Source organism: Cavia porcellus, unplaced genomic scaffold (assembly GCF_034190915.1).
Source record: "Cavia porcellus strain 051 isolate PalLab524CR breed Dunkin Hartley unplaced genomic scaffold, mCavPor4.1 scaffold_4, whole genome shotgun sequence".
Classification (NCBI taxonomy): domain Eukaryota; kingdom Metazoa; phylum Chordata; class Mammalia; order Rodentia; family Caviidae; genus Cavia; species Cavia porcellus.
The window spans coordinates 8853221-8869152 of record NW_026947487.1 but is presented as its reverse complement, the minus strand read 5'-3'; the positions used below and the strand labels follow the sequence as shown (position 1 = coordinate 8869152).

At 37.0% G+C, this 15932-nt stretch overlaps 1 protein-coding gene across 10 annotated transcripts in view; it reads right to left on the bottom strand.

Annotated features, from left to right (window-relative positions):
- Myo9a (myosin IXA) overlaps nucleotides 1–15932 on the bottom strand; it is a 351801-nt gene continuing 335869 nt past the window's right edge. For all 10 annotated transcript variants that reach the window (XM_063246690.1, XM_063246689.1, XM_063246687.1 and 7 more), the window contains 3 exons: nucleotides 6980–7182; nucleotides 4913–5055; nucleotides 1–4524 (listed from right to left, as the gene is read on the bottom strand). In XM_063246690.1, coding sequence (XP_063102760.1) covers nucleotides 4073–4524; nucleotides 4913–5055; nucleotides 6980–7182 — 798 coding nt within the window. In that variant the 3' untranslated portion in view covers nucleotides 1–4072. The remainder of the gene's footprint in view (nucleotides 4525–4912; nucleotides 5056–6979; nucleotides 7183–15932) is intronic.

The window sequence follows — 15932 nt, the reverse complement described above, 5'->3', positions numbered from 1 at the left end:
TGCTTCTGGAAGCTTTGTTCTTTAATGAGCCAAGGGGTGATTTGTTCGTCAAGCCACTTTTGTATAGCCATACAGTGCATATTTTGAGGGACACAAACTATACTTTATACAGATGTCTTGTCCTCCCCCTAAAATAGGAAGTCTACAAAGTGTCTGTTGATTGCATTAGGAATGTAATCTGTTCTGTGGATGATATAAATCATTCTTCTTATAGCATTATTCTATTCAACAGTAAATGATATATTTCACAGGATATGTCCTTTTATAATACAGTCTTTAAAAAATTTTACACTCAACATACTTATAAATTACTTTAAATCCATTAAAATAATATAATACTAATCTTTAGTTCACCTTTCCCATAGTAAATACAAATACTTGGTTCAAGAGGTGCAACTTTTATATGACCTAAGGGGACTGATAAGCACTAAGAATGGAGAACAGTGAAGTGACAGCCCACTGGTGGGCTTTTCTAAAAAACAGTTTCAACCGAAAGATCACCAAGACATAACAGAGCCATCTCCTTGATCCTTTTGCAGTTATACTTTTTAACACTGAATTAAGATGTGGGAGTGGTTCTAAAGAAAAGTGATTGCACGTTATTCCAAGGACCTAAGAAGACAGGACTCCCATGAATACCAAGGATTTTACTAACGCCAGCATGTGGTTGCAGACAGAGCTGAGAGGTCACAAAGGTGAGTGAACCTATGCTTTTCAATGCAGAATGATGGAGACCCCACTTCTAGTCCCCCACGAAGGGCAGGGGATGAAGCAGATGAGAAAGCCACCTGATCTGTTTATGATTAAGCCTCTTAGCCTTGAACACATTCTGAGACTTCTCATTCAGCAGAGAGCTTGTGAAATGTACACATTCATAGGGTCACAGTTAAAAACACACAGGACCTGAGGTGAGATAGCAGAACCTTGCTGGGCGGCCTGCCTCTTCTCAGTACATTCCATAACCCAGATTAGACCTGGGAAAGCACCCTACTGTGATGGAACAGAAGTCTTCAATAATCTCAGCAGGCTAAGCACTACAGAAGTTGGGGACTCAGCTTTCTGACAGTGGGTCCTTCTGGCTCACTCTGCAAGGCTCATAGGAGGTAGGCTGGCTCTGTTTGTGTTTCTAGAAGCCAAGAGTGGCCAAACATTCCAAATGGTAGGAAATACCAAGAGTATCACCAACTAAGCATGTCACCTCCCTCAACCCTGTTTGTGCTAATTTGCTTCAATCTGTCATCTAGAATGAAATTTGACTTCTCTGCTTCTGTTGTATTTCCATGATACATAATGCAACTACAGTAAGAATAAATATATTAGCTTCCATGGGCAGAAGGAAAAAAAAATGTTTTATTTGGGACTAGGACTGTAATGCTGAGTGAATTTCAGAATGTGGTGCTGCCCCATTGCTGCTGTTCAGATTATTTCCTTCGAGGCATTTGAGCTCAAAGAAAAGCAGCAAAGGAGAAGTAACAGGAAGCCACAAATCAGATATCAGGAGTGAATGTAATGCAGCAACCCTTGGTGCTGATGTAACGTCAGCTTTGCAGGGGATAAGTTAAGAACACATGGAAGTGGATACAGCATTTTGCTTCTGATAGTTTTTGTAAGTTATGACTTCATCTCATTGGGAAACAGCCCGTTATCCTAGAAGAAGAGCATTGTTTCCCTCAAACGAGTGTGGGCCACACTTGCTTAACATTCCTACAATGGCCCAAATCTCTCCTCCCACCCACCCACATCCTGGCAACTTGTTAAATGACTAGAAATCCACAACAGTATTTTTTATTTAATGTTATCCAAATTCAGGTTTTAGGTCTCTGAGAAAAATTTTAAAGTCTCTTTACATCCATCAACTAGTTCCTATAAAGTGACCTATATAAATGGTTTTAACTGCCAAAGGCTTATCTTACCAAAAAAATCCCCAAAAAGATTTAGATGGGAGAACACGTGTCAAGATGTGCTCCCTGGGTCATCCCTCTGGGAAAAAGGAAATTATTCACAAGGGTAATCTCTTCTTTAAAAAAAAAAGTTTTTAACAACATTGTGGAACAAGTGGAAAGTAACAGTCAATGCCGAGCAGCACACTACTCTCCCAAGAATATTCAAAGTGCGCGGCTGAGTATGGGCCCAGGAAGCAACACCCCCATTGCACACAGCCATGCTGGGGCAGGGAGCTTTCCCTCTAGACAGTCTCTGGTATTCCTTTGTTTGCTTTGGAGGTCTTGCTATGGTGCCTAGGCTGCCCTTAAATGCCTGAGCTCAGGCAATTCTGCCTTAGCTTCCTGGAGGTACATACCACCATGACCATCTTTGAAATACGCAGTTTTAAAGATTAATGTTCATCATGCAAGACACTAACTGGTGGTAAATGTTCATGAAACATAAAACCTTACATATGCCAATTAACTATCATCATTGTGGAGTTTTTAAAGGCTTCCTTTCCCTGGCTCAACTCTGAACCAAAACTAGGAGGGAAAATGCACAGGACTTTAGCTGCCACACAGAATGATGCTCTGATCTGACCCTGGGGGCTGGCCAAGGACCACTGAGGCAATGGCATGAGGTTCAGTGTTGTGTAACAGGAGAGACTGCCTGAACAAAAGACTTCAAAGAAGTATGAAAAGGAAGAATAACCAAAATGCAAGTTACAGGTGGTAAAGGCTCTTCTTCAGAACAGTGCATGTGGTAGTTAGACAAGACGCATGTAGTTAACTTTAAAAATAAACATTTTCACAAACTTAAAAGATTACATTTTTTTATACAATTATAAATAGCAAAAACAGATTCCATAGCACAAATGTTAAAATGCTTCAAATGTTGTGATAATTTAGGTGTATAGAGACCACCAGTGACAAAAAGATGGACATACTTTGCTTCACCCAGGGATGAGTGGCTCTCACTCTCTACCCAACAGCCTCTAATCTGAGGAATAAATTCCCTGGGAAGCATAAGGTTAAAAAGAATAGACATATGTACACATATTTACAGCAAACTTCAGTAACCAGTATATTAACAAAAATAGGTTCAAGTAGTCCTTGATTTTTTTTCTTCTATTTAATACTGATGGTCTGACGTAAAGAAAGTAAAAGTTAGATGGGTCATATTAAAACCTTCAAATTTTGGCAGCTTTCTGTAACACTTGTTCATGCAGTATTGTGTGTTTTGGGGGTCAAATGAATAAATGGTCACATTATTTGAGTCCATGGTGAGAATCCACCAGCATATGTATAGGCTCATGTGCAATCTTCAGCTTAACCATACAGTGAAATACCTGGATGGACTAGGATGAAACCTTCATATTTAGGGATTAAATGTCTCTGGGGCATAAAAACAACTAGAGGAATCTGATCTTAGGAACAGGGAACATGAGTAGAGTATGGCTACTGCAACTTCATCCTGTGTAATAGATTTGGCAGGAGTTAAGCCAGCATTATTATTCTGACATCAAAAAACAAAGCATGTACTTATGTCTTCATCATATAACCAGGTATCTCATACATGCTCTAATGGCTTAATGGAAACAACAGCTTTTTTTTTCTTTATCCAGATATAATATGGAGTATTTTTCAAACATTTTAAAATAGAGGGCTTTAGGCTGTTTATTCATGAATACTTGGGAAAAAATTATATACTACCCCGGCTCTTTAATTTCAAAATAAAGCTGCAGGATTTTTGTTGTAATGGTTAAGAAAGGCCTATGTTGTCTTTCAATGTTGGAAATCAGAGGGTCCTGCAGGTCCACAAATGCCCCCAGGAGTTCAACATCTATCTTCAAGAAGGTAAAGAAAGGTGGGGGAGAGGCAACTACTACTGACCAAAATACCCAGGCCTATGTGGCTCTGTGTAGTGAAATCTCGATTCAAATACAGCAGCCAAGGCACAGCTGGCACCCTTCCCAGGAAGCTTTGAGGAGGCCTTTCTACCTGTGCTGGGGGCCCAGGAATTCAGCACACAGGTTGCAGCTGTACACTGAGTCTAGACCACAATTAGGACTATTGTGGCACAGTGACGAGAGGCTGCCCCAACGAGGTGATGTGTGCTTGCCACAAGGGAACACACATCTGCCAGTTCAGACCATAAACTCATTATTTCCAAAGAGAGGCAGCTGCTGGGCAGAGCTGCAGTTTGGGTCCACAGGTTTCCTGCGCCCAGACACAACTGTCCCCTCGGGGGTCTCTTTGGTTTTCTGAGGTGAGTTTCTCACGTTCTTTAGTTTTTGCTTGCCTTTTTCAGGGTTGAAGGTTCCTCTACTGATGAACTGAGGCTTGTCTTCCAGGGCTTTGGCCTGGCCCAATGGTCCTTCCATTCCTGGAGCTTCACCAGTAGAGGCAGCTCGGTAGAATGGAGATTTGGAATAAATCTGAAAGCGTTTTCTGGTGCCATGAGATGATGCTGTGTTGGACAGACATGTAGACTCCACAGAATCCAAAGAGTCCTGCTGCTTTTTTAGCTGCTTTCGCATTTTGCCTGAAGGTTCAGACTTAGCAGCTGCCTTTAGGGAGCCGAGGCCTAAGGTTCTCTCTACAGAACGAGAAACCAAAGCAGTAAACTACAGTTCCCTCTAAAGTAATCTGCCAAGTAATGAACAGGAATCACTGCTCACACAGGAGCTGAGTAAAATTACTAATGTGGAGGGCCCAGGCTGATTTACAGTGAATGTCTTAAAAAAGTTCTCCACCCATTTCTTGTATCATGGGACAGTAAGACAGTATCTACTGTGACTACTGGCTTTTCTCTGCTATGTGTAGAATAAAATATCAAATTACCACAAAACTGTATTACATTAAAAGGTTGATCTGATGCAGAGTTTACCGATCAGTATATCCTTAAAAGGGACTGTCCTAACTTGAAAGTTTATTCCTTGTCTGCCAAACAAACCTGGAATCACTGGCCTGACATGTTCATTTACCTGATCTCTCGGACATGGCTCCTTCAGACTCCATATTCAAATTTTCTGAGCTATCAGCAGTCCCAATGGAGGCCTCAGACTCGAGGGTTTCATCATCAGAGGCACGGGGTTCCAGTGCGAGCATCTCAAATGTTAGCTCCTCCCTGGTAAGATACCGTCAGTAGATCCATTTAGTACTTGGAAAGAAGTGAAAGGAAAGTAACAGGACCCTGAATGAAAGTCAACAATCCAAATAGCAAAGACAGTCACACTGCTTATTGGCCTCTCCAGGGTGGTGCTGAGGACATATATGCCAAGATAGTGGTGATGGCTAAAACTATAGAAGTAAAAGACACACAGCTGGAGGTGGTGACACATACCTGTAATGCCAGCATTAGGGAGGCTGAGGTGGAAGAATAACTGCAAGATCAGCCTGAACTATATAAAAGGAGCCTATCTCCAACAAAACAAAACCACCCACATAGCACACGTAAAACTAGTAATAACAGGCTAAGGTAAGCTCAGGTCTTTAGGTAAAATAAATTCTGCACTGATAATCAGGAGCTCAGAGTTCTAAATACATCAGCAAAGTACTTTCCTCTCTCTGGCCTTCAGCTTCCTAATCCTGAAAACAGACTAAAGAGATAACATCTGAAGTTCCTTCCAGTCTCTATGCACTTTACTAACATTCCTGACCTTGGAAGCTATGTTGTTTCCAGGTAGAGTATTCTCTCTTCTTTTTCACAGTCATGCCCCTCAAATCTCTAGTCCAAGACTTCTATTCTTGCTTTCTCAGGATCACCTGACCACATACACCTTGAACTATTTCAATTATCTCTGTAGAAACTCACTTCCAAGTTCTAATACCCAATTCCTTTATGTCTGTGCCTTCCTTTTCTCCACTTTACAGAAGCAAGTTTCTCTAATGGACAGATTCTACAGCTTGTCTTAGCTGGACATATTCCAACTCAGAGTACAATACTTTATTGTCTACCCACAATGTTGTTCACTTTCCAATTTTATTCTTTTCTCTTCTAATTTATCTCAAGACCACCTATCTTTTCCAGCAGTCTCACTAGTAACTCACTACTGCAGTTAAAACTGTCACATGCCATGTTCATTCTCACCTGAGACTCTGCTCACAGTTCCTTCTTTGCAGAGACTTTCCCCTTCCTAGCAAATTCTTACTTATCTTTCAATATCTCTAACACCATTTTCACCAATGTTGAAATAGGTCCTATTTTCACATTACTCCTACAACAAACTGCCTGCCCCTGCTCGATGTGTACCATCTTTGGCTTTCTATGTTTTTCACAGCTAATCCTGGTTGTTTTAGCTGACCTATATTCTAGAATCAATCCAAATAGATAATAAGTACTCTTAACAGTCTCATAACCTCTTCCTGATGAATCAAGTTCTAAGACCTAAGATATGAGTTTTAGGAACTGGGGAACCAAGATCACTTTAGGATTTGGACTAGTACACAGTACCTTCCAGGGGAACCACGTGATATTCATTTCCCTGAGGGAGAGGTAGTGTCACCCTAGTGAGGATGGAAGTAACTGAACTATGTATCTATCCCTGTTTTAAGGTACAGCCCATTCCTCTACCCAGTGCCCAAGTGCCCTCTTGAGTTGCTGCCTTATTCTGCTCATCCAGTTCTTTATCCCTTCTTCACAGAGTTGTGAATAATGCTTATTCCTTTGTCTTGGCCCAGAAAATCTTGGTTTTCCTTTGCAAAACCAATTTTTCCAGGGAGGCTGGTTCCTGGCCTATCAAGTCATCAATATCTCGTCATGGCTCTCCACCATTTGTGGTACTTGACCTTGAATGAAACATGCTTAGGTGCTACCTCCTCCTAGGCAGCCTCTCCAGATCATTACTGTACCAGCATCAAGCTTCCCAGCTCATGGAGCATCCTTCCCTGAGGTGACAATTTTCATACTTCACCAGAGCACTGGCAATGTAACTGTTATCTACATATCTTCTACATCCTCTGCTTGGTGCATAGGAGATATTTGATAAGGATGAAGAGGAAAGGCTAGAAGGCAGGAAATTAAACGAGTCTTTCTCCCCCTGCACACTTACTTTTCTTTCTGCAGGTTCTCAATCTGCTCTGTCAGTACCCTTTCTTCCTGCTGCATGGCTGCTTGCTGCTGTTCTGTGACATCGGTCTCCATGGCTACTTCGCTCTCCAAGGTCTCTTCTGGGACATCAGACATGGAAGGCAAATGAACTACAATAGGAGAGGATGGACCTGGATGGTTTCCTCGACGGATACGACCCTTTCCCTGTAGAGAAAAATTCATATTAGAAGATAAACTGACTCCATCAGTTTTACGTTGTCCATTTAGAATAAAATGTGTAGTGCCTCATACCATGTGGATGAATAAATGGAAACATTCTGTGGGGCCTAGGATATCTGTGAGACATCATTCATCTGACACATTTAAAGGAGCTGCTGCAATAGCCTGAAAATGGATGCTTCTGTGGGTGGAAGTGTGAGAATACATTGTACACTGAGATGAAATTCTTCCTTTGAACTGTACCCACGCTGAGCTTAACAGGCACAACTATTTAACTTAAAGCCAATTTAAACTAAAATTTTAGTTCTGCAGTCACACTAGCCCTTCTGAGTGCCCAGGAGCCATGGGCAACTAGTGGTTACCCATGAAAGGTGCAGACAGGAACCATTACCATCATCACAGGAAATTGTAATGGACGCTAACCTTGGAATACACAATTTGTCTAGAAAGACTGTAGAAACACCTCCTCAAACTTGTTTTGTTGAAGTCATTATCATGGGGTAATAGCAAGGTATATTTTTTTTCAAGAAATTTTGAGAAATCTTTGGATTCTTGTAATAGCAGACTAGGTTTTTCAGATTAAATCCCCTGCTAAGAGCAACCTGACCAAACACAAAAATCAACACATTTGAAGATCCTGGAGAGTTAACTGGGTAGAGTGAGGAGAGGCTGAGGAGAGGTCGGCATTTAGTGCTGACCTAAATTCCAGAAGTAGTAGCAGACAGTCTGAGCAGAACTTTTGACAGCCTATAGCTGGGGTTGCCATACTATTCTGGCCCATGAGGCAGTGGCAAATAAAGCTTTACTGTAACATTCATTATTAATTGTGGCTGCTTTCTTAGAACAGTGATAGAGTTCACTGTGATAGAGACTGTATGGTCCACAAAGTTTGTAATACTTACTTTCCATTCTCTACAGAGAACAAGAATGAAAGGGTGTGAGTTGCCGCCCAGTAAAACTTCCATACTAACACTATGATCTGCAAGGCCTTCATTCTAGTCAGAAGGATAAACTGAAATTCTAACAATCCCTGCTTACACTGTAACCCAGGCTCTAGATGATCTCAGTGGTTCAGAATGTTTTAGAACCGGACAGAAAAATAAAGTACTCTTTGAAAATAAGGCCATCCTAGGCCTGAAAATATATACAAATCAAAAGTAACCAGTAGCAAAAGAAGACAAGACAATGTAAATGAAACTAAAAAACATCAGAAAACAACTATACTGAATTAACAGATGGGAGGTTAAGTCAGAGGAAAAAATCTAGAATCAGGTTGGAAATGTGTCAACTAAAGAAGGTAAAAGTAAACACAATAACATCTACTGTATGTTTAAATGGAGTCCTAGGAGAGGAGAGAGATTCTACAAAAGGAGTATTAATAAGATAATGGGAAAGCATTTGAAAAAAGCAAAGAAATTATTGTTTTAAGAAAGCCTACTTATTAACTCCGCCCCTATCCCCAAGTCGGCACCTAGATTTTTTTTTTTTGGTCTTTTTCCTTTTTATCGGTGCCAGGGATCGAACTCACGACTGCCTGCTTGTAAGGCAGGCGCTTATGCCGCTGAGCTAAATCCCCAGCCCCTTGGCACCTAGATTTAAAAGGCTAAAAAGTCAAGGGAAGAGAAAAAATTTAAAGGCAGTCAGAAAAAACCAAGGGCCTGCAAATAAAAATAAACTATTAGGTTCAAAGCTCAACAGAGATATGGAGGGTAGAAAAGGAATTCTGAAAATGATGAAAGGAAAGTGACTACCAACCTCGAAGTCTACACATAGTAAATGTCTCCGGAATGAAGGTGAAATAAAGATATCTCAGACAAAGAGACTTGACACTGCTGAGTCTATGTGAAGGAAATAGTAAAGGGTAGACAGAAAATGACCCCCGAAGAAAAGTTAAGAGATGCAAGGAAAAATAAAAGGCAATGGAAACAGTAAATATGCAGGTCTAAATGAACACTGACTACATAAAATACAACAATGATGATGTGTTGGACTTAAAACACAGATAATTAAAAGATTCAGTAACAACAGCAATGGATCACACAAGAACATTTTAATGCACATTAAAGTACTTGCATGTTATCTGGGAAAAAGATGGAAGTATCAACAGATCTGTGATGCAATCTTTAGACTACTTACTGAAAGAATGGTAAGAGTATAAAATATCTCTAACAGAAAGAAAAATGGAAAAAGTAATAGTCAAAAGGAAAGGACGAATGAAAAAGGAAAATATGTATAGGCAAGACAAATAAAAAGGACACAATAAAGCAGATTTTAAGCCCAAATATAGTTAAAACATAAGAATTTATAAAGGTTGAAAGCAAAAGAGTTTTAAAAAGACATACCATGCAAACACTAATTATAAGGAAGCTGAGGTGTGGCTCAGTGGTAACTAAAGAAAACTCTAACAAATGTTATATCTGTGACTGTTCACAATGGCAAAGGTTCAAGTTATGAAATATTCCAAATTCGCATGGACCTAAGAAATGGCTTTAAGATTCAATGTGAAATACAGCAATACCCAAAGCTACAATCAGCAGTGAGAGCATAACTGTGTGCACACAGTAAAGACAATAGCAGTGAACTTAATAAAGGAAAGTGACCTAATACATACTTAGTATCTTAACTGTAAAACATTCATCATTTAAAAACTATAACAAGACAACAAATTTCCAAGGGTTGAAATAATTTATCTGAGAAAGTAATTTCTCTGAGTTTTCTGATAATGCAATTACAAAAATTTTACATTGATCTTTTAAGAATTAGACTTCTGCAAAACCATGGTCAAAGAAGACATCACAATAAAAATCAGGAAATATTTTAACATTTGTATAAGCTTTTCTGCCTTAAAATTATAGTCTTAAATGCATATATTAGAAAAGGTTACATATTAAGTATTTTGTGAAACTACCTTAGAAACAAAACAAACATTAGAAAAGACAGTAGTAGAGTCTAAATGTAGCACTTTGAAAAAACTAAAATTTAAAACCCTTGCAATGAAACAAGAATTTTTATTATCACTACTCCTAATTCAATATAGTAATTTAAACTTTCACCACAGCAATTAGGCTACAAATGGGGAGGTTAGGGAGTTGTTCTACAAACAACTAATATTGTCAATGAAGAAATTTTAAAATGTGAATATTAAAGAAACTGGATCCATAACTAGATATTTTCAGAAAGAGAACTCTAGATCTTGATTTCACTGGCAGACAAGATAAAATAACATTCAGGTTCTTTCACATAATAAAATTATTCCCTAATTTGTCTTTCCACAAGCTATCAAAATGTATCAAGTATAAAGGAAGAACTATTACAGACAATTGTACTTATATACCAGGTGTAAAAATCTTTAGTAATATAAAAGGAATTGGGCAGTACATAAAATATATAAAAATACAAAAAAATGTGGTGGTAGTATGATGGTTTAATACTGTATTCATTCAGTTTAATAAAAAAAAGTCCAAAGTGTTCCCCGTTAGGTGGTGGTAGTGGGGGTCATTCAAACAAGAATGATCACTATCACCACCTTTTTTTTCACTTCTATTTAACAATGAACTAGAATTCCTAGCTCAAGTACAAATGAAAGAGCTTAAGGAATATAAAACAGAAAAAACAATTATTATTCATGAACAATATGACTGTATACTACAAACCCCAAAAGAACTCATAGAAGTTATTACAATGAATGGGTTCAGAAAGATCACTGAATACAAGTTGAAAAACAACAAAATCAAGTTGTGTCCCTATATTATGAGCAATGAGACAATTAAAAATGTTAAACAGCATGTTAATTGTATTTTAAAATATTTAATCAAGATTTATAAGATGGTAATACATACAACAATAAAACACTTTAGGAATAATTAATGATCTGTGCTAATGGAAAGATAGATCATGTTCATAGGTGAGGAAAACACTCTGTAAAAGTACTAATTCTCCAGAAATCAAATTATATTCAATGCAGTTATGATAAAAATTCCGAGAAGATTTGTGATGTTGATGCTATACTTTATATGAGTTTAATGAGCCAAGATTACAAAACACTACTGAAGAAAATAGGATGGTTTGTCCTATCAGCTTTTTTTTTTAAAGAAAGCTATAGCATTCAAAATAATGATAGTAACAGACTGTAAAAATCAGAGTTCCTAGAATCAGATCAGACATATAAAGACTGCTGGTTTATAGCAAAAGGGGAACTGCAGAGCATTATGTAAAGGGTACTTTTTAAATAGAAGATGCTGGAAGAATAGATATCCTTGTAAAAATATAAAAACTTGACTCCCACATTATAGCACATATGGAAAGTGTCTCTAGTTAAGCAACAAATCTAAATTGAAAGACAAAAATAATAAAGCTTTTAGAAAATAGTAATGAGAACTTTGTAATCACAGGAAAAAGAATTTCTTAAAAGTAACCCCAAGAAGTACTATTTAAGATTTATAAAATTAGACTCACTAAAATTGAGAATCTGTTCATCAAAAGACACTCTAAGATGGTAAAAAAACAAGCCATAAAATGGTAAGAGATATCTGCAACAGAAATAATCACATGGGGCCTGGGAAGTTAGCTCAGTGGCTCAAGCACTTGCCTGGTAGGTGCAAGGTTGTGCATTCAATCCCTAGTACCAAAAAAATTAAACAAAGAAAGAAATAAAATACAAAGGCTTATGATGAGAACATAAAGAACTATATTTCATCTAGAAAAAGAAAAAATTAGAAAAATGGATGACAGCATTGAACAGGTCCTTCATAAAAGAGAATATCCAAATAGACAATATACTTACATGTTATGCACATTAAAATCACAAACTAGAAACTTCTCGTTTAAAAAATAATGGCACATGATTGTAATGGCTAAAAGCACAAAATATGACAAGTGCTGGGAAGGAGGTGGAACAACTATAACTTCTTGTGCATTGCTCATATACCAATGAAAAATGGTTGGCATTATCTACTGAAGTTGAAGAAAGATACATTCCTGTGATCCAACAATTCTACATTGCTCCACATGCCCAAGTTCCTACTTCCCCAAAATGCAACCCCAAATTCAGATTGTGAGATTTACACAAGAGCATACTGTTAAAAAAAAAAAAAGCTACAATTAAACATAATATGAGTAAGTGTGATACTTAAAAGGTTGGCTGAAATAAGTGAGATACAAAATAATATACATTATATGATTCCATTTATACAAAGATAAAAAATAACCAAAAACTACAGGGATATACACACTGGTGGCATTTAACAAAGAAAAGAGCAAGTGATTAACATAAAAATCAAGTTACTGCTTACTTTTACATGAGGAGTTATGATTAGGAAGGGAAAGAAGAGGCTTCTGAGAGTGTTGGCCACGTCCTCTTCCCTGACCTGGAGTGGTGTATAGATGCTGTTTGATGGTAACTCACTATGGTATATATCTGTTTCTGTGTTTTTCTGTGTGTGTTATATTTTACGATACTTTAAGAATTTTCAAAGTTAGCAATAGATAAATATCCTCTAAAAAGAATATGACAATGAACTAACCAATTTTTGAGCTGATTGTGGGAAGAAGGGAAAACACCTTATCTCAAAACAACTACAACCACCACAGTTGATCCAGTTCAGAGCATTAACATTAAGGCACTAAGGGTATTCAACTCAACAAAGCTAAAACATGAGAAGGGATGAAAAAAAAAGCATTTTAAAAAAGGGTAAGGTTGAAAACTCTCTAGCACACAATTCTCATAGAAAGGTTATAAGTAGATTGCCCCGAACTTTTATAAGCATAAGAAAATTCTAATCGTGTTATAAACAGGACATAAACTTGTAACCATTAGTTTTAAAAATGAATACAATAAACTTTGAATATACTAGATTATTAATAACAGCTTTCCAAATAGAAACATTCCTTTCTAAAAATAAACACTAATTTTTTGTATTTCAAACTGAAATCTTCCCCCCACCCCCGTCAATGTTCACTGTATTTTTTTTTTTTTTAGTAATTTTGCTCATAACATTCTCTATTGTCAGTGTAAATGCTGCATAGTGAAAGGGCAAACATTTTCTTGGCATTATCATGAAAACTGGTTTGATCTTGTGGGCTTCCTTGAAAAGAATCTATAGAGACCACTTTGAGTAGTTGACTTGAAAGTATTTTCTTATGGTGTGTCATTTCCTTTTTCCTGTGCTTAAACTCATTTTGGGCATGGAAGAATACTTTTTTTATTTAAAGAGAAAGAAACAAACAAAAAAAAAATACATGGAGATAAAAAAGGGTAGAAATAATACAGAATTACAGAAAAATAAATGGTAAGAAATCGCCAGTTGATAAGTTACATATTGTCATCTTAGAAATAGCTGTTCAGGTTACAAAATTAAAGTATGTAAAATAACATTCAAATAGTGACACTGCCAACAGTTCTGCTCAATGATCCAACAAAAACTCAGTAATATGGTTATCAGTCCTACACACTTGTTTTATATCTTAAAGAGGGTAAGATTAAACATATCAAAACAGAACAGTTTAAAAAAAAACAATTTAAACAATTTAAAGAAATACAGATTTCAAAGCAAATCCACTGGAGATCTTCACTATCCATCTAATTGTCTTTAGTTTCTTCCAAATAGTTGTCCCAATCTTCACACACATTAAATACATACTGCATATTAGAGAACTAATCAAATCATCACAGGATGATGAAGGCTTTTTACCTCTTCAAGATCTGACATTGGGGAAGACAATAATAACTACCATAGTGTCTCTCATTCTCTTCACAGTAGCTGTCCTTATCTTTACATATGCTGAAATTGAACTTAAGAGACTAGACTAATATCACTCTGATCAGTGAATAATAGTATTGCTAGATTTTATATCATAATGCTACAAAATTAGCATTGGGTTTCTTACTGTTCTTCTTCAGAGTATCTGTTCATTACATATTGTATTATATAATCTGTTCCTGTAAATAGTTTTTTTAAAAAAATCTTCTCATGCGTGAATTTCTACATGTATATCTATCCTCTCTGTATTATAGGGGAAAACAAATCATAACAAGACAGCAAAACAAATTCCTAGAAAAACATGTAGTGAAAAAGACACATAAGACCACAGTATTAGGTGATCTACTGTAGTTACTATGCTTTCTCTTGTTATTTTCAATAGTCTTGTCCACATCATTGGGCTTAATATAGTTGAACATAGTATTACCTAGCTATTTTTATAATAACACAGCTTTGAAAACATTGTAGGACTTGAGAGCTGTTAATAATTAATACTGGTATGGATATCTTTTACATCTTGTCATCTTCAGAGTAGTTGCCTCTACTCTTAGGGTTGATACTATCAAGCGTATCAAATTCAAATAAAATCAGCCAAGGCAAAACCATGGTCTTATGAATCGGATTCAAATATCAGTCATAGTAAGACAATATAAGTAGTACAGGATTTCAGCTTAATAGGAAATTAAGGATAGTTACCATGGTATAACCTGCTATTTTTGGGTCAGATATCTGTGCCCTCAAATCCAATATGAGTGGACAGACCAGAACAAATTAAATTCAAACTAAACAGGGCAATAAGACTACTGTGACTTTTAAATCCTGATACATTAACGATGACCTCTGCCTTTTTATATAGTGTATCAAAGCTATCTATACTAAAGCCTATAGCTGTCTCTGCCTCAAGTCTGCTACTCCACTTTACTGCTATAAAATTTGTCTACCTAACTCCCTCTTTCCACTGTCTGCCCCGTTCATTGAGGCCTCTCTGCCACTGTTGCTGGAATTCTGGTATCCCTTCTCTCTTTCTCTGGAATGTCCTTCAGCACTCTCTGTAGGGCTGGGTTGGTGGCCACAAACTCCCACAGTTCCTCCTTGTCTTGGAAGCATCTTATGTCTCCATTAATTTTGAGAGAGAGTTTTGATGGGTATGAGTCTTGGTTACATATTATTTTCTTTCAGGACTTGGAATATTTCTCCCCATTCCCTTCTTGACTTAAGAGTTTGTGTTAAGTCTGTTGTTATTTTGATAATTTTCCCGTTGTAAGTAATCTGCTTTTTTCTCTGGCTGCTTTTAATATTCTGTCCTTTTGGTGGATTTCTGGAATCTTGATTATTATATGTCTGGGTGTAAATCTGTTTTGGTTGTAGGTAGCTGGTTTCTGTATGCCTCTTTTATCTGTATATCATTTCTTTTTGCTATACATGGGAAATTTTGCTTTAATATATCTGTGAATATTCTTTGTATTTCATTTTTGGTTTCTCCTGCTTCCTTACTCACATGCTTTATTCTTAAGTTATATATCCTTTTGTCATCTTCTAGCCTTTGAATTGTTTGTTTCTGGTTCCTTGTTATTTTTAAGAGGTCTTTTCTTTCACGATCATATATGATAAATCTCTCTTCAAGTTTCAAAAGGCTGACTTTAGTTTCTGTCAAGGCATTTTGCCAGTTTTCAATGGAGTTTTTAGTTGGTAATCTCTTTGGATCTATTTCATGTATTCTAAGTTATATTTAAATTCTTCTTCAGAAGTTTCTCTTTTCTGATTTCCTCAGTTCTTCCATCTGTGTTCTCTTGGACGGGGTTTGTCATTTCTTTAATTAATCTCTTTATATCTTGCCTCACTTGGATCAGGAGTACCACTTTAAATTCATCTATGAAGTCATAGAGATATTTATTTCGGCTGATGCTGTGTCCAGTATTAGATGGTTACTGTGCTTATTCTCTTCAGTGTTTACTTCTCCTGGGCTTATTTTCTCAT